This window comes from Centroberyx affinis, unplaced genomic scaffold (genome assembly GCF_046629955.1).
Source record: "Centroberyx affinis isolate AG114_WGS23_722 - 3 ecotype Tasmania unplaced genomic scaffold, CSIRO-AGI_Caff_v1 ptg003559l_1, whole genome shotgun sequence".
Lineage (NCBI taxonomy): Eukaryota > Metazoa > Chordata > Actinopteri > Beryciformes > Berycidae > Centroberyx > Centroberyx affinis.
In genome coordinates this window covers 17,878-39,785 of record NW_027281491.1, presented here as the reverse complement: position 1 = coordinate 39,785, position 21,908 = coordinate 17,878, and the positions used below count along the sequence as shown (strand labels likewise).

The window sequence follows — 21,908 nt, the reverse complement described above, 5'->3', positions numbered from 1 at the left end:
GCGACTACATCTGCGCGCATGCGTATATGGCGAGAGCGACACCATTTTGATCAACATCTCAGGGCTACAGCAGCTAGCTAGCTAGCGCAAACAACACAGCGGTATTTTGTTCGTTTTGTTTTGCTTTAATATTAAAGAGGTAGTGAACAGAGACCGGTCCGTTCGGTTATTTAGATATTTAGCTTCCTTCGTCTAAACAAATGGACGGAGAAGAAGACGATTTCATGTCCGGGAGTCACTCCGGTAAGAAGAGTTGGTGCTTTGTTTCCTTAGCTTTAACTGCCTTTACACAGCCAGCGTTAGAGGGCCGTTTGTTCCACTTAACACGGGCTGATCGGCATGCGTGTTATATCATATATTACCGTCTAAACTGTGTGGTAAATGTAATAAATGTCTGACTTTACACCCGGGAGGTCGTCCCTCTGTCCCCCACCCTCAGCTCGCCTCATGCCCGTCATGAATGGCGGGCAGGTAAACTGTAACTGCCGTTCTCCATCATATATTTTCCCTTAAAGTGTTTACATTTGTCAGTGTGGGTGTCAATTCATAATTATGTGTAAACCAGGCGGGTTCAGGCCAGCTTCGACCCGTCTTCAAACCGCCTCCGGCCCGCCAGCATCATGCTGGTCTGAACCTCATGTCAGATTTAGTGCTGATTGGCAAAATAATCGGTAGCTTCTTTGTTATTTTTACGCATGTACAACCGGTACAACCCGCTCGCTTTAGCTGTTGTTTGACTTACGGAATTGTATCCAATTCCTGCCACTCGGTCACTCGCGTAATTTCCGGTGTTTACCGGCATTTTTATACGGAGTTCCCAACCGAAAGCTGAGTGACGTAAATTCATACACATTTCAGAAGCTAGGTATCAAATTTCATAAATATCTATGCACATTTAAGCATATAAAACACTAAGTTACGAACTTAGTCACGAACAAGAAGCGGGAAGCCTTAAATCCCACTTTGGGCGACAGTTACTTCATGTAGAGAATCGGTATTGGCTGATAAATGGAAAAATAAGAGCTTTGAGTACATAGCCTGCACTTCTTACAAGTATCTGTAACATTGTGAAGGTACAGGAAGGGTTAATAAAGGGTTAATATCGAGTATATGAATACACCGACACGGACGAAAGTAAGTGTCTGGAATTGGATACGAATTTTGAATCTCAAAAATAGGTGCGCTATCATCCATTTGCAGGGACTGGAAGAAAATCAATTACAAGTTAAGGTAAAGGCGATATTAAACTTTAAAAAAGACAGATGGAGGATTGTTAATTTATGAGAAACTTCAGCGAAAACAGTACGGGATTAAATATATTGGTATATGGTTGTGATTATATGGTCATATGCTGTCGGGATGTCTGATGTCAGCTAGCTACAGCTGCGTATGAGACAAATCAGATTCCCAAAGGCTGTATTTGCCTTTGTATTTACTGTAAATCTGGAGAGAAGGAAACCCACACAAACACGGGGAGAACATGCAAACTCCACCGTGCCGTCTTGCTCTCGTATCTGAACTGTTGTTTCTCCCCAGATGACGGCGGCGGCACTCCGGTTCTGGACGAACACCCCGGGTCAGACGGCGAGGAGGAGATGAGGAGCGACAAGCATCAGTCTGAGGTGAGCGTCCACTCTCCGGTCAAACTGGAATTAATTTGCTAGGGACAAAAAAACTCTCAGATTGGTCTTTATAACAGTTGTCTAATGCTGAAGTCCGGATTTGTTGTTGAACAGGAAGAGGGCAGTGACGGCGAGGACGCCTCCCGCCGCATGGAGACAAACCGGGCGGCCGGCGGCTCCGACAACGAGGGCCGGCGAGGGGCCGACAGCGACTCGGAGGACGAGGCCCCCAGGGGCCGCCGCCGCGACGCCGACAGCGACTCGGAGCCGGAGGCCCCGCGGCCCGCCGACAGCGACGACGACTCTCCGGTCAAACGCAGGACGAGCGGCTCCGACAACGAGGAGGAGCAGGAGTCGCCGGAGAAGCGCGGGAGGAGCGCGTCGGACACCCAGGAGGAGTCGCCCGTCAAACACGCCGCCTCCGATAACGAGGAGGAGGAGGCGCCGTCCCCCGCCAAGCGCCGGGGCAGCACCTCCGACATGGAGGAGGGGGAGGGGGAGGGGGAGGGGCAGGGGGGGCCCAGAGCGGCCGCGGACAGCGACTCGGACAACGAGGGCAACAAGCCGGCGGCGTCCCGGAGCCGCCGCTCCGACGCCGACAGTGACTCTGACACAGAGAGGACGGCCAAACGCAAGACGGCACAGATAGACTCTGATGAGGAGGAGGAGCCTGGGAAACAGGAAGAGGAAGCAGGAGGAGGGGGAGAGGGGAAGTGGAAGGCGGTGATGCAGTCAGACAGCGAGGAGGAGGAGGAGGGAGGGAGGAGGAAGGCTGCGGCAGGGAGTGACGGAGAGCAGGAGGAGGGGCAGAAGGACGACAGCGACGACGACAAGCCAGGTACTGACCTCAGATCAGGTTGTGTGTGTCGTGTTGTCGGCTGGGGCCAGACTCACATCCAACATCGTCTGATACGATGCAGTTTGATTGATTCCACTGAACCTGAACTGATTCTTTTGATCAGATTCTGGACAGCAAGTACGCATGAATTCAGTTCAGACCTTTATTTAAGCCCCGAGAGTCATTGAGGTTTCCCTAATCTGCAATGAATGAATGTTTCTGCCGTATTTCTGACGACTTATTCAAAAGCAACACTGTGAAGTTTCCTCTTAAAACTCTCCAGTCAATTAATATTTTGGATGTTCCAGACGCTCGGTGCCGTCGTGGTTCTGTCTGGAGGGAACCGGATGATCTGAGGCTTCTGATTGGCTCATATAGGGAATAAGCGTATCATATTTTTAAGAGAGAGTAAGAGCATCAGCCTTCACAGCACTTCTCAGTCGAACTCTAGTGCAGTGAGTCCCACAGGCCTCGAAAGTTTGTGGATTTGAGAAAAAATAAAATAAGGCCTTTTGAAAGGTTTATGAAAATGAATGGAATGGCCATGAAAGTATTTGATCAACATGTAGCGCCCAAATTCATCAGTACGCCAGCGTCGCCCATCCTGAGGGAAACCTTGTGACGGAGAGTTGTAAAATGAAGGATTTCACCAGGATTTCTTTACTTACGAGAATAAAACATGAAGCCTCCATGATGCCTAATTCTGACCTCTGTCTTAACCCAAGTCATGACAGTGTTAAGTCCTTCAGTCTCACCAAACAAGACCTTCAGTCAGAGGTGGTAGCAGTACACAAATTCCCTACTCCCTACTCAAGTAAAAGTGCAAATACTCATTTAGAAATATACTCTGGTAGAAGTTGAAGTACCGTTTCAAATCCTTTTCTCAAGTCAAATATATAAAAGTACGTGGACTTAAATTTACTTATAAGTATAAAAGTAAAAGTCGTTCTCTAAAAAAGTCATTTCTAATGTTCTAAGCTGGTTTTCTGTTGAGCGTTCCTCTGAATCCCAGATGAGAAAGAGTCTGCAGCTCAGATCAGGAACCTGAACCCTAGCAGCTGAATTCACTAACGTTAATTCTCTCTCTCTCGTTGCTTCTCTCTCTTGTTGCTTCTCTCTCTTGTTGCTTCTCTCTCTCCCTTTCCCTAATTTTTGGTGTCGCTTTGCTGAACAAGCAGCCGATCACATCTGGCTCTTGATCAGCTGCTTCTGGGATGGAAGCCGTCTGATGCTGAAAATCAGTTGATGATTTCCCGAGAGTAACGAATCTGTTTTGAAAATGTAGTGAGTTGAAAGTACAGATTTTTCTTTTGAAATGTAGTGAGTAAAAGTAAAATGTCTTCAGTGAAAGAAAGTACAGATACTTGAAAATCTTACTTAAGTACAGTAATGAAGTATTTTTACTTTGTTACATCCCACCTCTGCCTTCAGTCATTGAGAAGTCTTTGAATTTGATGTCTAGTGTGTGGAAACTCTGGATATTTAAGCTGCCAAGTCACTTCTAACTGGGTTCCTACACGAGTCTGGAAATGTATGGAAAAAAAGATCTAGCAATTTCCAGGTCTTGATAAGTTTGGAAAAGTATGGAAAGTACTGCTGTACTTATTTCACTAAATATCACTGTATTGTGCTATTTGTCAGTGTCTATAGAGTGATGTGGGAGGTATGGTGTGTATTAGTAGTATAGTGTTATTCGGGGCAAGATAAGTTACAGTGTAAATCATCCTGAGCACCGAAATCTGAAAATCAAATCAATAAATTAAGTGGAATTTTGAAATTGTGCAGGAACAATATTATTCTTACTAATGGATCTGCTGATGCAGACTTGAGGTGATTAGATTTTGTTCCCTTGCATTTGCTCAGTTAGTAAAGTCTCTTCATTATAAGGCATCAAAGCGGTGATGAGGTGTGTTGGTCCGCTCCTCTACAAAACACCAGCTTCTGTTTTCATCTTGTGCTGTGAATCCTTTCCTCAGATCAGTTATCATTCACATGTCTGAAATCTGATCTTCAAATCTGTGTTCAGCATTCAGTCATCGGTGTTGGGGCTGAACGTTATTGACAGAAAATGTAATTGGGATCATTTGACAGAATATTGCACTTGCGATTTAAACTGTGATTCATTTCAAGTTCAAGTTTTTCCTGTCATACATTTTTTTTAGAACTTTAAAATAGTTTAAAGAAAAGTGATTTAGTTAAAAAACGAGATGTGAGTGTGCAGATTTACTGAGTTTGAGTCTGAAGGTTTTGATTGGACCAAACTCTCTCTGAAGAAATTAACTGCAGACTGTGAGATTTGAAAATTGCAGAAATTCATATTGCAACTTAGATTAATTGTTATATTAATTAATTGTTCAGCTCTAATCTGTGTGTTTCAGCACTATCTGAAAAAATATAATGTGTGTGTGTGTGTGTGTGTTCCCAGTGAAGAGGAAGAAGGCCATCCTGTCAGACAGTGAGGATGAGGATGAGGAGAAGACAGACAAACCAGGTAAGCTCTTGGCTCCGCCCCCCCTGACGTTCGGCTTCCTGCTTCTTCAGGTTCTCTCTTCATGACATCACCATGTTTTTGACCGTGATAATCGCACCGTGAAGCTCTGACGGCGGTAGTGTTTGTTTGTCTGACCTCTGACCTCTGACCTCACGGCTCGTCTCTCAGCGGCGAAGAGGAGCCGGGCGGTGTCGGACGACGAGAACTCGGACAGCGACGGCGGCTCGGACGGTCCCGATAAAAGCATGGCCGCCAAGCTGAGAGAGCTGGGCTCCGACAGCGAGGAGGAGGAGGAGGACCGGGCGAAGGGCGGCGCCGGGAAGAAGGACGAGAAGACGCTGTTCGGCAGCGACAGCGACTCCGGAGAAGACGAGGAGGAGTGAGTACCGGAGTCGCACCGGTTCAGCCGGTTCAACTGGGCTGTAACTCTGGGTTTAGACTCGTTCAGTTTGATTCAGCTTCGGTTTGGACGCATCGTTAAGTCTCACATGTCGTCCAGGGCTTGACGTTAACGTTTTTGCTCACCAGCCACCGTGGCTAGTGGTTTTCCAAAGTTACTAGCCGCCCAGCATTTTCACTAGCCACAATTTTGTTGACTCTGGTGTGTGGGCGTCACACTCAGTGTTTCCCACACAGAGACTTTACTTATAGGTATATTAACGACCACCAAAGTATATTTGGCGACCCATTTTAGCATTTTTTTATTTTTATTTTTTTCATCTGTCCGAGAGAACGACGCCATCCGCGATCGATTAACTAGTGGACCGTCTCCCTCGCTCTGAGTTGCCCCCCCCACCTGTTGGTTCTTCCAGGCTCTGCCAGGTTTCCACACAGAGAAAACTCTGTGGAGGCTCGTCACATTATCACCACTGACCCACACTATATGTTTTTTTTCCACTATTTAATTGTAGAACTGCGTGTAGCACATTGATTCACTCAGCCACTAATTACTCTGCGCTCTCTCTCTCTCGCTCTCTTTCTCTGTATCTCACTCGCTCTGTCGCTCACTCTCTCTGTCGCTCTCTCTGTCGCTCACTCTCTCTGTCGCTCTCTCTGTCGCTCTCTCTGTCGCTCTCTCTCTCTCTCTGTCGCTCACTCTGTCGCTCTCTCTCTCTGTCGCTCTCTCTGTCGCTCACTCTCTCTGTCGCTCTCTCTCTCTCTCTCTGTCGCTCACTCTCTGTCGCTCTCTCTCTCTCTGTCGCTCACTCTCTCTGTCGCTCTCTCTCTCTCTGTCGCTCACTCTCTCTGTCGCGCTCTCTCTCTCTGTCGCTCACTCTCTCTCTCTGTCGCTCACTCTCTCGCTCTCTGTCGCTCTCTCTCTCTGTCGCTCACTCTCTCTCTCTGTCGCTCACTCTCTCTGTCGCTCTCTGTCGCTCTCTCTCTGTTGCTCACTCTCTGTATCTCGCTCACTGTCGCTCACTCTCTGTATCTCTCTCTCTGCCTCTCTCTATCTCGCTCTCTCTTTCTGTCGCTCACTCTCTGTATCTCTCTCTGTCGCTCACTCTCTGTATCTCTCTCTGTCGCTCACTCTCTCTGTATCTCTCTCTGCCTCTCTATCTCGCTCTCTCTCTGTCGCTCACTCTCGCTCTGTTTCTCTCTCTGTATCTCGCTCTCTCTGTCTCTCTCTCTCTGTCTCTCTCTCTGTATCTCGCTCACTCTCTCTGTCTCTCACTCTCTCTCTGCCTCTCTCTCTCTCTTTATCTCGCTCGCTCGCTCACCGGACCCGTCTGTTCGCCTCCCATTCCACACGCGGGCATGAGGATATAGTCAGAGTGTCTGTGTTACACGCCACTGCCCAATTCTACCTGCATTTGGCGGGTGGGCGGGTGCTGATGTCAAGCCCTGACAGGGTCTAATATGATTTTATTCATTTCAGTGTTTTAAAAAGTGTAATAGTCATACAAATGTCATTTTAGTAACTGAATTGATTCAGAAAGCAGCAATAGAACATATGCAAACCGAACACCAAAGATACTGAAATCATGTTTATTTTCACTCAAGAAAATAAAGCTTAAAACAGTTTTCTAATTTTGTAATAAAAAGCAGAAAGTAGTTTTCCTAATTTTATTATAAAAAAAAAAAACTAGACTGATGCCTCTGTCTTTTCCAGGAAAATGATTGCAGACATCTTTGGAGAATCAGGAGACGAGGAGGGAGAGGAGTTTACGGTGAGTAGGACTCTGAACTTCCTGCTTCCTCACACAGCGTCTCAGACGCCACTGATCACATCTGGATGAAACTTCAGGGAACGGTGCTCTGAGGAGGCGCTGCAGCGTCTGTTTACCTGTCGGTCCATGTGTCATGTCACCGCTGGTCAGATTCTGATCAAACTTGGGACCATGATGCATCTCACCGCTGTGTTTCAGCATGTTCAAACACCGATTGGTCCAAATACAGGTCAAAACAAGGAGACATACTGGCTCCCGATTGGCCCAGACTGAGACTGTATTGCTGGATCCAAATGTCAAGACTTCAGCGGACTTTATGCCGCACTATGTATTTTTCCCCACAATTTACAAGGAACAATAGTGCGAAGAAACAACTGTTGTTGCAACTAATGTATTTTTTTTTACCTATTTATTTAAATTCCAAGACTGTTTTGCTGTACGTTTCTCCAGCTCCACCCTGCTTCACATTCACACTGGGAGCTGACCAGTACGGCCACAGTCTTTTACCTGGTGGTCACTAGTCAGCTCTGGAGCCGGTGCAGGTTCAGTGCCTGGCTCAGCGGTCTTGTGTATCGGCCTCAGCAGCCTCGTCTCTCTCTCTCTCTCTCCTGCAGGGTTTCAACCAGGAAGACCTGGAGGGGGAGAAGAAGGAGGCGAAGGAGCAGAGGCAGCTGGCGGAGGAAGACTCCGACTCCGACGAGGGAGTCGACCGCAGCGGCAAAGAGTGAGAGCCAGGCCGGGTCACTTCAGTACACTTCAGTACACTTCAGTACACTTCAGTACAGGCTAAATGGAAGTGGACAGTTAGCAGTACAGTCTGATGTGGCAGTCAGAGGATTTATATGCCAAGTACAGTAAATGTTTTATTGCAGGGTTCCTATGCAGATCTAGAAAGTCTGGAAATGTTTGGAAAACAAAGTAATTCATTTTCAGGTCTTAAAGTTGGGAAATTGCACAGAAAAGTGCGGAAAAATATTGAACTGTTTTGATATGCATACAAGTCCACAAGTCCACATCCACTCAACATTTCTCACTTCTTCTTGAGACGATGTGAGAACTGTTGAGTTACAATGGATTTTTAAATGTTTAATGTTTAATTTTTCTACCTATTGGAAATTTTTTTAATTGCGAAACAACTTCAATCATCATCAATTTCTTACGTCTGTCACTCCGTCCAGTACCAGTTTCATGTCAGACTTCGACATCATGTTGGCTCGGAAGAAAGCCCAGAGCGGCAGGAAGAGGAGGAACCGAGACGGAGGGACGTTCATCAGCGACGCCGACGACGTCGTCAGCGCCATGATCACCAAGATGAACGAGGCCGCAGAGGTCCGCCCGGCCAGAGCTCACCATTTGTGATAGCTTTTGTTTTTTGGGGCCAAGCAGGTCTTCTGCAGGACAGCTGTAGTTTTTCCAACCTGTGTGTGTGTGTGTGTGTTTGTCTTGACTTGTCGTCGTGTTTCCAGGAGGATCGAACTCTGAACAGCCAGAAGAAACCGGCTCTGAAGAAACTGACTCTGCTCCCTACAGTCGTCATGCACCTGAAGAAGTAAGAGCTGCAGCGAATGAATTATTATCTCATATCGTCGTGCGACCGCTACCCATCATCATCATTGTCGTCATCTTGGTCTCCTTCTACTTCTATACCTCCTGAGCCAATCACAGTATTGACAGTTCATAACATTCTGATTATTTGTGGTCAGCCGCTGCACAATTCTAGCTAAAATGCTAATCTCACTTATTTTGCAACATACTGAGATCACAATTATTAGTCTGGATTATTTGAGGGAATTTTTTTTTTTTTTTGCATCTTATATCAAAATTTTGACTGTTTTTAACGACAGTAGGTGTTCAAAATTAAATGTTTTAGTGTTGCTGATATGCTGCTTTTCTACCAGTATTAATTAGGGAAACTAAACTTGGAATATCTGGTTCTGTACCATTATTTGTACCACCTAAAAATAATAGTAGGTCAACCCTTTGTAATAATACTGGTTACAGTCAGTGTCAGTGTTATTGAGCAATAAACCACAAGAGTCCGAGCAGAGCGGCTTTAAATTAAAGTCCGTATCGGCCCAGTATTTTGTGGAAGCGGAGTTGGAGGTGTCACCGTCTCTCTCTCTCTCTCTCTCTCTCTCTCTCTCTCTCTCTCTCTCTCTCTCTCTCTCTCAGACAGGACTTGAAGGAGACGTTCATCGACAGCGGAGTGATGTCGGCCATTAAGGAGTGGATCAGTCCTCTTCCAGACAAGAGCCTGCCTGCGCTCCGGATCAGGGAGGAGCTGCTCAGGATCCTGCAGGAGGTGAGTCCCGGACGCTCCGGAACCGGCAGGTCGCAGGTTCAGTCCCCGCAAAAAACCCAGTCTGTCCGTAGTGTAGCTTTGGCATTGTAGCGAGACACTGAACCCCAACCTGCTGTAGGCGTGTTGTTCCTGGCTGCCTCCTGACCTCTGACCTTTGCCCCACTCACTTTACCCGCCCAGATTCGAACCGACAACCTTCCGTCACAAACCCACTTCTATAACCTCTAGCTTCCCCAATCAGTTGCTGATGAAAGAACCTTCTTTCTCTCTAGTTTCTCAGTATGTCGACAGCCTCTTGGTGACTTCAGGTTTTCACTAAATAATGTTAAGTGAGACAATCCACTTCCTGAAATGATTGAGCTGAAATTAATTGATTTAAGCTGTGATCCAGATGATCATGTCTTCAGTACTCACTCCTAGCCTCCCCAGCTCATATTCAGCAGTATTTCCCCCATCTAGACCCCACATTCCAGTTCAGTTTCTTTTCTAGTCCAGAAGGTTCTGGGTTCAGGTCTAAGTCTGGTTTGTTTCCCCCCTGCAGCTCCCCAGTGTGAGTCAGGAGACGTTGAAGCACAGTGGGATCGGCCGGTCCGTCATGTTCCTGTACAAACACCCCAAAGAGTCCCGATCCAACAAAGACCTGGCTCTCAAACTCATCAGTGAGTAGCTTGACGCCTCCTCTTGCTTTTCAGAGACCGGGTGTGGCCTGAAGGCGGGTCACAGGAAGACTAATAAACATTTCCCACATTATTCTTGAAAAATTGTCATCCAACGCTGCAGGTGAGGTTGTTAAAACTATTTAAGGCAGGCATAAAGGAAAAATCCTCCCTACAACAGTTTCACACAGCTACTGGTACTGGTGATGTACTTTTCATCTCTGGCTCCACTCAGTAGTTAGTTGTGTTTTTCTTCTTAGTGGATAACCGGCCAATCACAGACGAGGTGACGTCACCAGATGTTTCCAGCAGCTACAGTGGAGTTTGATATGAGAAAATGTTTCAGGATGTAAAACATCAGCGGTAAATGTCAGGTTTTGGTGTCAGTCCCTCAGAATTAAAGAGCGAGGGCTTCTTTCTAGAGCCGCCATTTTGGCACCGAGAGACGCTCAACAATCACACAGGGAGAGATCCATCAGAGAAGAGGCCACTGTCATGGACACGCCCCAATGTTCACAAACTAGTTTGCTAGCCAGCTAACAGTTCAGACAAAGCAAAAGTTAACATCTTTCAGCAAAATAGCATCACCCACCTTGGAGTTCAAACCTCTTGCCCAAAGGCATTCTGGGAAATGTAGGAAAGTAGAGGTAGACAAGGCAGGTTGAAGGAAAGTGGGTTCACCAAAAAAGTAAATGACAACACTTCACAAAATCTAGAATTTATTGAACATCACAGACTGATGATATCTAGCAGTTTAAGAGTATCTGATGGGGGATAGCAGGTTAGTAGCGTAGAAATGGGCAATTTATTTTTTTGAGCCACTGTTTATTGGTCCATCAGTTTTGTGTTTTATTAGTTTTTGAGTGGTCGCGAACCATCTTGGTGTCAGTATTGCGTTTTTAACTTTTAGTGCCAAGTATTGATCCTCCTCCTCTCTCCAGATGAGTGGTCGCGGCCGATCTTCGGCTTGACGTCGAACTACAAAGGGATGACCAGGGAGGAGAGGCAGCAGAGGGATCTGGACCAGCAGATGCCTCAGAGACGACGACTGAGGTACCGATATAACCCGTAACTTTAAAATTAACCAGAATTATCCTTTAACCCTAACCCTACTATATAACCCTAACCCGTACCCTACACATAGCCCTACTAATGGTTAATAAATGAACAATTAATATGCTAATTAAGACACTTCAGACTATACTAAGATAACCCCGACCCTGTCAGTCCAGTCCTAGCCCCACTCTGCCTCAGCAGAGATGATTAAGGTAATCTAACCAAACCAATATAATATAATCCAAACCCTGTAACTCTGGTCCTACCCCTGCTTTAAACTGCCTCCGAGTTCACCAAGGTCCTGATAAGACCCTTACCCCCACCCTTACTAAGACCCGTACTACTTACTTACCCTTACCCTGTAACCCATTAAACTAAAACTTATCCTACTCCATAACCCACATCCCTACCACACCCTTAACCCTACTGGTTCAGAGGAGATGATTAACCTCCCATGATTTTTAGAGTCCTGTCCTATTCATCACTAACCATGTCCACTATTACAACATTCAAAACATTTTGTTTTTGAATGTTGAAGTTTTTGTCTCTGCAATCAGCACCAGCCTCCTGTTAGCGTTTGTTAGTGCAAGTCAATGGGGTCTGAAATGCGTTCAAAATCCCACTCAAGTGCTTTGAGCAATTTCTATTACGTATTCTTACTATTACAACAGCTATGGAAGTATATGGAATGTCTTACAAGTGATTTTAGCTGCTGCTGATTTCACAGAAACACAAACTCTAATGTAAAAACTATTGGCTCAGTCTAAGACGGGGCTTGATTAGTGAGTAATGGGGAAGGTTTATAAAATCACTGAACCTTCCCTTTAACCCTACTTTACCACGACTAATATGACCCTAACCCTACACCACCAGTCCTAACCCTGCTCTATACATAATCTGAGGAGATAATTAAAGGTGTTATATGTTTCATTTTTAACCAACAATTTATCATAGTCAGATTAATCCTGCTGCCTTGGTCTAAACCAATGAGTCCATGTTGGAGACGATGGGTCTCCTCTATCTCACTCCAGTAGTATTGTTAGTTGTAGTGTTTCTCCACATTAAGACTACTTTTCCCATAAGCCCTGTTGCTTCAGCTTCAATCACTGGACAGGCGACCTGTCAATCACTAGAGAAACAACCTTGTTTTATAACCGTTGTATCTGTTAATGACACAATTATTTTGAAAATCTCCATATGGACACACGTTAGAAGAAGTGAAATTAGCTACTGAGACCAAAACCTCTGTAATGTATATTTTATATTTTGAGTGAGAAGTTGGGTTGTGGTCCCATTGACTTGCATGGAGTTGGGCAGTTTGGAGTCTTTTTGGAGCCGGACTCTAGCGGACGTTAGAGAAACTGCAGCTTTCAGCCACTTACTTATTGGCTTCAAAATTCACCCAATGTTTTGGCCGCTTGGGATCAAAATGTTGGAAGTGATTTCTCCATCTTCCTTTCCCTCCTTCCACCATCTGCTGCCAGAAACTCTTTCAGCTTTAGCTCCGTTTGCTCTGGAAGAACAGAACCTCTTCCTGTTTTGTGCCGTAAAGCGATCCAGCAGATTTCCCTCCAGATCCACCAGGTGGAGACACAATGGAGGATGTTTACTGTCAGTATACTGATGACTCTACATTAATGTGCTGATCATTTATTGATGTTAAAATGATACACATAGCACCTTTAATTACTAATATAACCCTAAATCTCTACCTTCTGTTATCACCACCATGATCTGTCTCTCTCTTTTTCATTGTCTGTCTCTCTGGCTCTTTATCTTTCTCTATATCTTTTCTTTCTCTTATCTTTCTCTCCATCTCTTCATGGGCAAATGTTGTGTTCTTCCTTCCAGCCTTTCCTCTCATCCTATTATCATTTCTTTTAGACTCCTCCCCCTTTACAGCTCCATTATTCTTCTTCTCTTTCATTCCTCCATTTCATCTCTCCATCCCCCCTCCCCCCAGTCAGCCCCAGAAGGTGGAGCGGGCTGAGGAACCTGACGTCTTCTCTCCTCCAATCAGGTTCAGTGGGAAAATTGCATGGTTGCCATGGTTGCACTGCAAGCCCCGCCTCTTGACTGACTGTCTCTAACGGTCTTTGGTGTTTAGGAGTTAAAGAGGTGATCCTGAATCCAAAAGCAGGCGAATTTGAGGCCCTGCAATAGAGAGTAGTTGGTTGTAGTAGAGTGAACTCTTAATAATAGGAGTGATTGTATAGATGATATATTTATAGGCTAAACCCCAGGTTGGTTCTTATTTTGATGCTTTGTATTTTTAGGTTTGAGGTCAGTATGATGTTCAATCTACGCAGTTACGTGTTTTGTTTTGTTTTTTTTGCTCAAATCAACAAATGGGTCTAAAAAATGAAGAAATTTGCAACAAATTTGATGTTTAAGTCTGTACCATCTGTCTTTAGTTTGTTGATTGATTTATTGGTTTGAATCTGGAGGTCTAGAGTCAAAACTCTATCACCTGTCTCTGTCTCCTAACTAACTCTGCCAGCCAACTAACCCTGTCACCTAACCAAGTCTGTCACCTAAGTAATTCTGTCAGCTAACCAAGTCTGTCAGCTAACTAAGTCTGTCACCTAACTAAGTCTGTCACCTAACTAAGTCTGTCAGCTAACTAAGTCTGTCACCTAACTAAGTCTGTCACCTAACTAAGTCTGTCAGCTAACTAAGTCTGTCACCTAACTAAGTCTGTCAGCTAACTAAGTCTGTCACCTAACCAAGTCTGTCAACTAACTTAATCTGTCAGCTAACTAAGTCTGTCACCTAACTAAGTCTGTCACCTAACTAAGTCTGTCAGCTAACTAAGTCTGTCACCTAACTAAGTCTGTCACCTAACTAAGTCTGTCAGCTAACTAAGTCTGTCACCTAACTAAGTCTGTCACCTAACTAAGTCTGTCAGCTAACTAAGTCTGTCACCTAACTAAGTCTGTCAGCTAACTAAGTCTGTCACCTAACCAAGTCTGTCAACTAACTTAATCTGTCAGCTAACTAAGTCTGTCACCTAACCAAGTCTGTCAACTAACTTAATCTGTCACCTAACCAAGTCTGTCACCTAAGTAATTCTGTCAGCTAACTAAGTCTGTCACCTAACCAAGTCTGTCAACTAACTAAGTCTGTCAGCTAACTTAATCTGTCAGCTAACCTAAGTCTGTCAGCTAACTGTCACCTAACTATCTCTGTCACCTAAGTCTGTCACCTAACTATCTCTGTCACCTAACTAAGTCTGTCAGCTAACTATCTCTGTCAGCTAACTATCTCTGTCAGCTAACTAAGTCTGTCAGCTAACTAAGTCTGTCACCTAACTAAGTCTGTCACCTAACTAAGTCTGTCACCTAAGTCTGTTAGCTAACTAAGTCTGTCTCCTATCTCAGTCACCTAACTAACTCTATCTTAACTGTCACTGTCACCTAACTAACTAACTAACTCACTATGCTGTTGAAACGTCTGGTTTTGAAATGTTCAAATATCTCCTGTGACATTTTTGGTGTTGAACCCTCTGGTGTTTGGAGTCAAAATCAAATCAGCAAGTTCTGCTCTCCAGTGGAAGTTTCCAGTGTATTACTGTTGAAACGGCAGTTTGTACTGTTGTGTCCGTACACTTAACAGAGCAAGGAGTTAAAACCATTCAGAGATCCAGTCAGGCAGGGACAATATCAGCAGCCTCCTGCCAAATGCTGGGTGTTTTTTATCCTTGGTTGGTACGTTAAGCATCATTAGGAGTCCTATTCTGTTGACAATGTAGTTGGCTGGTAAAATGGTGAAATTCGTGAATTTTGGATTTTACCTGTCGCCGTGTCCAAAATAAAGTAAGTATGTGGGCCTGGCTGCAGGCGAGGCGTCAGGATGTGTTCTCATACTGACATGCTAACTAACTTTTGTGAGGTGGAGAATGCCAGTAATAGCATGGAGATTCAGCCGCTGTTCTGCTCAGGTGGGAAACCTCCACTAGCTGCCAGACTGCTGCTGGTTAAAATGTGGTTGAGGCTGGTAAGTTTGTTCCACCAGATACACAGCAGGAGTGATGAAGACTGTGGAAGTGTTCATGTGTTCAAACGGCCATTTTGGCAGGTTTATAAAAATTCTGATTTGGGAAGTTTTTTGCTTGTTTCCCGCCCTGGTTATGCTGTGTTGTCACTGAATGGTGAAATGTTAATTCACTATCTCTGCCGTAACCCAAAATATCTCTTTCTCTTTTACTTTCAGTTCAGGGGGTCAGACGCCTCGGAGAGACCTGGAGAAACAGCTGACTGGAGAAGAAAAGTAAGTCCGACTTTAGTTTTCAGATGAATTTTCGCAGCAACTGTCCAGTCAGCTGGGTAGTTTTAAACTATAAGACTTGTCCTATTAAAATCTGTGTAGGTTTGTCAGTTAGTTAGTTTGTAATTTACGTTTCCTGCGTATCACCCCCCCCCCCCTCCTCCTGCAGAGCCCTGCGACCCGGGGACCCAGGGTTTTGTGCGAGGGCCCGGGTGCCCATGCCCTCCAACAAGGACTACGTTGTTCGGCCCAAATGGAACGTGGAGGTGGAGTCCAACAGGGTGAGTGGAGGATGATGGATGGATGGATGGATGATGGACAGATCAGTTCTGTGTCCCAGAGGGTTAAAGATCCCGTCAGTCATGAAGTCTTAATGACAGAGGGGCCCTAGCCACACTGTGCTCAGTTCAGTCTTGTAAAGAACTTCACACCAGCTTCCATTTAAAAAATCTGTCAGTTTAACGTTGCCTCTCTTATCTGCAGACGTGCACCTCATAGCACATTACATGACAAGACTCTTTTACAAATCCTCAGGGTTCACTCCTCAATTCAGCACTCATCCAATTTGCCATGAATGAATCCATTTTTAAATAAAATTTAAACTTTTAGCAATAGTTCACCTCTTATTCACTCAATCTTTGTCCACCAAAAGACACTGGAGGGTGGGAGCGAGCAGTGTGAACCAGTTATACAAATTTAAATTTTCTTGAAATGTTCTGCTTGGTTAATTATATGCCGAAGCATATAAGACACATTTTTGATAAGAAATGTAATGTGGATAAATCACATCCAGTTACAATGCTAGGTGTAAATGTATGTAGGTGTGTATGTATTTATGTATGTAAATCTGTATTTAAGTTTCTGGGTGCATTGAGGGATGAACCCCCATTTACAATGCAGCCAAGAATACAACAACAGTCAAATTAAGTAAATCAATCACCATCAAATCTAAGAAAGTAAATACAGTATTAATTATTAGTAGTATTTTTTTTTAAAGCGGTTACATTCGAACTCTGACAGAAATCAGACGTTTGAATTGATTTAGTGTTGAGAAGGAGCAGCAACTCAATATTTTGGACATGCAGTGTGTAACAAATGAGAAAATATGAGAATTCGGCAACCAAAATGGTCCAAATGTTGGAAGCTGTCTCGAGGTGAGTGGAGGCCTGTGGTCGGGTGGCTGTCTGTCTGCATCACCCCCCCCCCCCCCCCCCCCCCGTGTCAGGAAGTGAGGTCGGCCGCTGAGATCTGATTGGTCCTCCGTAGAGCGCCTTTAGGAAAGGCATCAGCCGGCTGGAGAAGCACAAGCGGCGGTTGGCTGAGCAGAGGAAGCGGAGCCGCCTGCAGGGGGCGGTGAAGATCAGTGGAGGGAAACAGGATGCCTCTGTAGCTGCTGCTGCTGCCTGTAGGGGGCAGTAAGTCCTGCTGCATGGTGTGGCTCTGCAGTGTGTGGTGTCAGTCATTTTAAAGGGGCGTTAAGTAACCTGTGGCCTTTATTGACCTCCACACACACACACACACACACACACACACACACACACACACACACCACTCGTCCCCCTGAGCTACGGTGGCCTGTAACTGACACAAACGACAAAGTGACATTTTCCCAGTAGAGCAGTAAGCTAGCTGATTACAGCAGAGATCCAACAGAAACATCTAGTGAAGAGCTGATATTTATTTTTATTTATTCACATAGTTTATTTGATAGGGACAATGAAAATTAGCATAGTGCCACTTCAGCTGGTTACAAACAACCTGCGGTTTCTCCCCCCTGTATTATCCACTGGTCACCTGCAGGGGGCAGTAGCTCCAGCAGTGTGTGTTGTGTCAATAATGGAATAACATTTACCATTTGGTGGAGGCTTTTACATACTGTGAGTGTGTACTGTGTGTTGGTGGGAGCTGAACCTCTGACTCTGCCGGGCAGAGTCTGGTGTCTGAAGGTTTTCCCTCAACTATAGTGATGACATGAGCCTGATCCCTGTGGCAGAGACCGAGCCTGACTCACCCTGCATGGCTCTGGGGGGGGGTGAGGTGTGTTGAGCAGCGGGCTTTACTACCAGGGGCTTTACTACCAGTGTTCCTACGCAGGTCTGGAAAAGTATTAAAAATGAATTTGATAATTTCCAGGTCTTGAATAGTTTGGGAATTTGAAAAAATGTCTGGAAAAGTATGGAAAATGTTTAGGTTCATGTCCGATACACACATAATTCTAGCTTTTATGTTGTTGTAGAGCCACTTTGAGTCCACAGTTTTTGTTGATGTGAAGAATAATGTTCAGATAGAGGGACGCTCTTATTACCCAGCCGCTGTTAGCTGCATTATATCAAATACCCACCAAAATCAAATCCGGTCAAGAACATAGGGTCTGGGAAAAATATGCAATTTTAAAATGGAAACCGTGTAGGAACCCTGCCAATCATCTCACATATTCTGATATTTGTCTGTGAAGAACAATCTTCATCTATACAGTGATATGACCTAGTTAGCAGGGGCAAGATGTCTATCTGCGTAAATCATATTGAACACCAGACAAAATCTTCAAAACAAATCAAGGTCTGGAAAAAGTATGGAACTTTTTAATTGAAAATGTGTAGGAACCCTGTACTACGGAAGCCCATTAATGTGTGTATTCATACATTTTATTTATTGTTTTCCTGTGATGAGTACATTGTCTTTGTTTTCTCGAGTTAACGCGTTTTGTTTTCCCAAGAAAATTATCTCGATCTTTGGATATAATGATATCATTTTCTCATTATCTCGGGATCACAAGAACTGTTTTCTGGAGATAATGAGATAAATTTCTGCTTGGAACTAACATCCTAAAGGAAAGCAGATCATTCCAAACCCAAATGTTGCAGTCGGTCTACCTGTTAGTGTTCAGGATCAGCATGGCATCATGAGGAACAATATCAATTAATTCATTATCTCAGGAAAGCAAAGTTTGGTTTTCTTGAGATAATGAGATAATTTCTCTCTTTCTCTCTGCCCATTACTTAACTCCAGATAAAGAGATTATGACGTTATCTCTGGAAAACAAAATGTGTTCGCCTGAGACAATGAAATGAATAACTCAAGAAAACAAAAGTATATAAACTTATTACAGGAAAACTGTGTACATAAAATGTATGAATAATGTATGAGCACTCCCTAATGTTCTCTCTCTCTCTCTCTCTCTCTCTCTCTCTCTCTCTCTCTCTCTCTCTCTCTCTCTCTCTCTCTCTCTCTCTCTCTCTCTCTCTCTCTCTCTCTCTCTCTCTCTCTCTCTCAGGGTCCGGTGAAGAAAGGTTTATCTCGTGTGGATAAACAGATGCGGCGTTTCGCCGACATCCGCCGCCTGACGAAGACGGGTCACGCCGTCAAGATCAGCGTGGAGGGCAACCGGATGCCGCTCTGATTTTAACCTCCTTTAGGATTTATTCACTTTTTTTTCTTTTAATGTTTCGTTCCTGAACAATCCCACACTCCCCCCCCCCCCCCCCCCAGGTCCAGCTGCCTCGTCCAGCTGCTGTCAAATCACTTTCAGTTTACTCGTTTCAGAATGTGAATATATGCTGCAGATTGTTTGTAAATTAAATTACAGTTTGTTTTATTTACACAGCGGCCATGTTTGATTTAGTCAGACTCAGGGTGGGAAACCCGACCTGGAAGACAGAGAACAAGCGGGAAACTCACCAGTCTTTGGACAAAAACATGTAAAATCTGCACTAAACTGTCCTTGGATCAGGTTGCAGATCCAGATCAAAGACTACAGACACTGGACTGATGGTCCATAATGTTAGCTAACATTAGCAGTCAGCTACGTTACATTTATCTCCAAACCAATGAGGTTGAACTAGTTTTAACAGTTGCAGTTTCAGCCAGATAAAGTTACCTGCTAGCATTAGTTAGCAGGTACAGTTTGACTTTAACAGAAGCGCCATTAAGGATATGAAGAATAATGTTAGCACATTACTAATGCTAAAGCTGTAGGCTGTTAATGCTGACAGTTAAAAGTAATTTGACTGGTTGGTGTGAAGATAAATGTAACGTAACTGACTGCTAGCGTTAGCTAACATTAGCTATCTGGATCTTTGATCTGGATCTTCTCAGCGGCTCGTCTCTCCACCAGATCAACCGTCATTTAGGTTTTTATTCTAAAGTTTCTGTCCAAAGTGCGATGCATCAAGCCTGCCGTCTCCTGGTCGGGGTTACGATGTAAATCAAACATGGCCGCCGCGTGGATAACTACCCCGACTCTACAGGACATCCCTCTCACACCTCAAGTTTGTCATTATTTGATTTGGAGAGAAAATCCACAACCCCCCCCCCCCCACCCCCCCACCCCAGTGTCTGAGTGTGAAGACGTTACAGTCGGTGTGTTGGGACGTTATCGGCCGGCCAGACCTCCTCAGTCCTTTTTGTCCCTTTTCTGTTCCTGTAGAGGCTGTACAGAAACCAGAGGTAACTGTCTGTAGGGCTGAGCCACGCAGGTGACAGAAAGCTCGGTCACTCTGTGGTCGCTCTCCTCCTGCGTGTCTGAACAGGTAAAAACCACATGAATCTGTTTTTTGCTGCGTTCAGACGGTCCTGATGTCAGGTCTGGCGTTCAGCAGTGAGGAATCATGTCTCTGTGATCGCAGCCCGTCTGTCTGTCCCGGGTCACGTGACGCTTTTCATAATAAAGAGGTTCAACTCTCCGCTCCGCTCTCATTATTTCTATCGTGTTTTAGTTCAGTTGTAGTTTCAAGGTAACGGCAAACTAAATCCAGTAATGAAGCGTTAAATGAAAAGGAGGGACTGCAGTCTGTTGGCAAGCACCAATATTAACAAATCAATTATAACTTCAGAAAGTAGATTTTTTTTGTCTTAAACGACCCAATCTACTTATAACTTTCAGTTTGATGCTATTTTCTGTGATACTATGAGTTTTTGTCACCGTTTAAAAGCTGGGGCGGCTGAATTTATGTTTATCCTCCACTATGTCCCTTCATAATTTTTATGTTTGACATGGTAACTACGCATAAAAAACATTTAAACTGGTTGCTTGCGGTGTGGTTCATCTAGGAACAGAGGCTTTTTCTACTGTTGAGCTCAGTGTCTTTCAGAGAAATAACTAAAAGGTAAATGAAACTGAAACTCCTCCGCTTTAATTTTTCTCTGCTTCGTTTCACGTCGCGTTTTAACCTCAGAACAAAGTCACAGCACTTCATCACTGAACATTTACTCTTTAATGTGCACAGTTAACATTCAGGCAGTAACAAGCGTTTGAAAACACAGAACCACAACAACAAGACTGAGTTCACACAGGAAGGAGGTCAGATCGCTCCCAGCCTGCCGCCACAGGCAGGAAGCTGTCATCACACACGACACCAGCTGAAGGAACAGGATCGCCCGTCATGTTAGGGGCTGATGGGAAAGTGCAGAACAATCAGAGCGCAGCGGAAAACTTTAAAAAAATAATCAATGTTGCGTTGGCTAACTGCAGGCAGCGGTTTTATGTTGATTTGCCCTTTAAAGACGTTTGAATTCAGCTCCATTCGGTTTACAGACTGCATCTGAGACAGAGCAAGCATTATCTTGTACATATGGACTTCTCTGCTGCATATTTTTGATATTTTTATCTGTTTAAATATAAATATAAGTAGTAATGTATTTACTGATTGGTCTAAAAGTGGGCGATACAGAGCCAGAAAGATCCTGGGCTCACTCCCAAAATATTAAAAAAGCCTCCAGTGGGCCGGAGGCTGCTCTGGTTCTGCTGTTGCTGTAGTTACATGTGTGTTGTGAACAGGGTCCGGTCCATGTGGTCAAATTTGCAGTGGAAAACCAAAATGTACCGATCCTGTGCCATGCCGGACCAAGCCAGACCAGGTCCGGACCCGGCCCAGCTCCGGTGCGGTTTGTCGTCCCGGTGTGAACTCAGACCTGCAGCTCTAGTAGAAAAGCTACGAGGCAAAACCTGGAGTCAAGTTGTGTCAGATCACTGGAGCGTCGAGGCGCCGGCCTCCGGTCAGAGGGAGAGGAGAGGAGAGGAGAGCGTGTGAGCAGGGAGCAGCCCCGCCCCCCGGGACGGGACGGGACGGGACGGGACGGGACGGGACGGAGAGGCCCCGCCCCCCGGGACGGGACAGGACCGGGCGGGACAGAGGGACAGACAGAGGAGAGTCAGAGACGAACTGTAAAGCTGCAGCAGTTTGTCTTGTAGCGGATGGGAAAAACATTTTTTAAAACACCTTTTATCTCAACGACGACACTAGCAATAATTTGTTATTTATTTATATAACAATACAGATGTTCTGTCTTTAATTTATTTAAAGTTAAATAAGAACTAAGGTTTGATCTTCCCATCTGCCACAATACAACATGTGCTGGAGCTTTAGAGCTTCCAGGTGCTCGACTCTGTCCTGGCTGACTTTGCCTTCATTATAGTTTCCTTGGACAGGACCCGCCCCACCACACACACACACACACACACACACACACACACACACACACACACACACACACACACACACACACACACA

At 44.9% G+C, this 21,908-nt stretch overlaps 1 protein-coding gene across 1 annotated transcript; it reads left to right on the top strand.

The window, feature by feature from the left end:
* The first annotated feature begins 58 nt into the window (after positions 1-58).
* On the top strand, positions 59-20,081 carry LOC139661571 (protein IWS1 homolog). The gene is made up of 15 exons (XM_071540047.1): positions 59-243; positions 1,537-1,622; positions 1,737-2,460; positions 4,886-4,951; positions 5,120-5,330; positions 7,062-7,119; positions 7,734-7,843; positions 8,298-8,448; positions 8,586-8,668; positions 9,292-9,421; positions 9,963-10,080; positions 11,019-11,130; positions 15,346-15,402; positions 15,569-15,680; positions 18,674-20,081. The coding sequence occupies exons 1-15, from the start codon at positions 201-203 to the stop codon at positions 18,797-18,799; spliced, it is 2,187 nt and encodes a 728-aa protein (XP_071396148.1). The 5' UTR covers positions 59-200; the 3' UTR covers positions 18,800-20,081.
* Positions 20,082-21,908: the final 1,827 nt, after the last annotated feature.

Bases quoted from the DNA above. Each gene is read 5' to 3' on its own strand.
- LOC139661571 (XM_071540047.1), top strand. From the start codon at position 201: ATGGACGGAGAAGAAGACGATTTCATGTCCGGGAGTCACTCCG. The intron at 1,623-1,736 runs GTGAGCGTCCAC...GTTGTTGAACAG, and splicing joins GCGACAAGCATCAGTCTGAG to GAAGAGGGCAGTGACGGCGA. The intron at 11,131-15,345 runs GTACCGATATAA...TTTTACTTTCAG, and splicing joins CCTCAGAGACGACGACTGAG to TTCAGGGGGTCAGACGCCTC.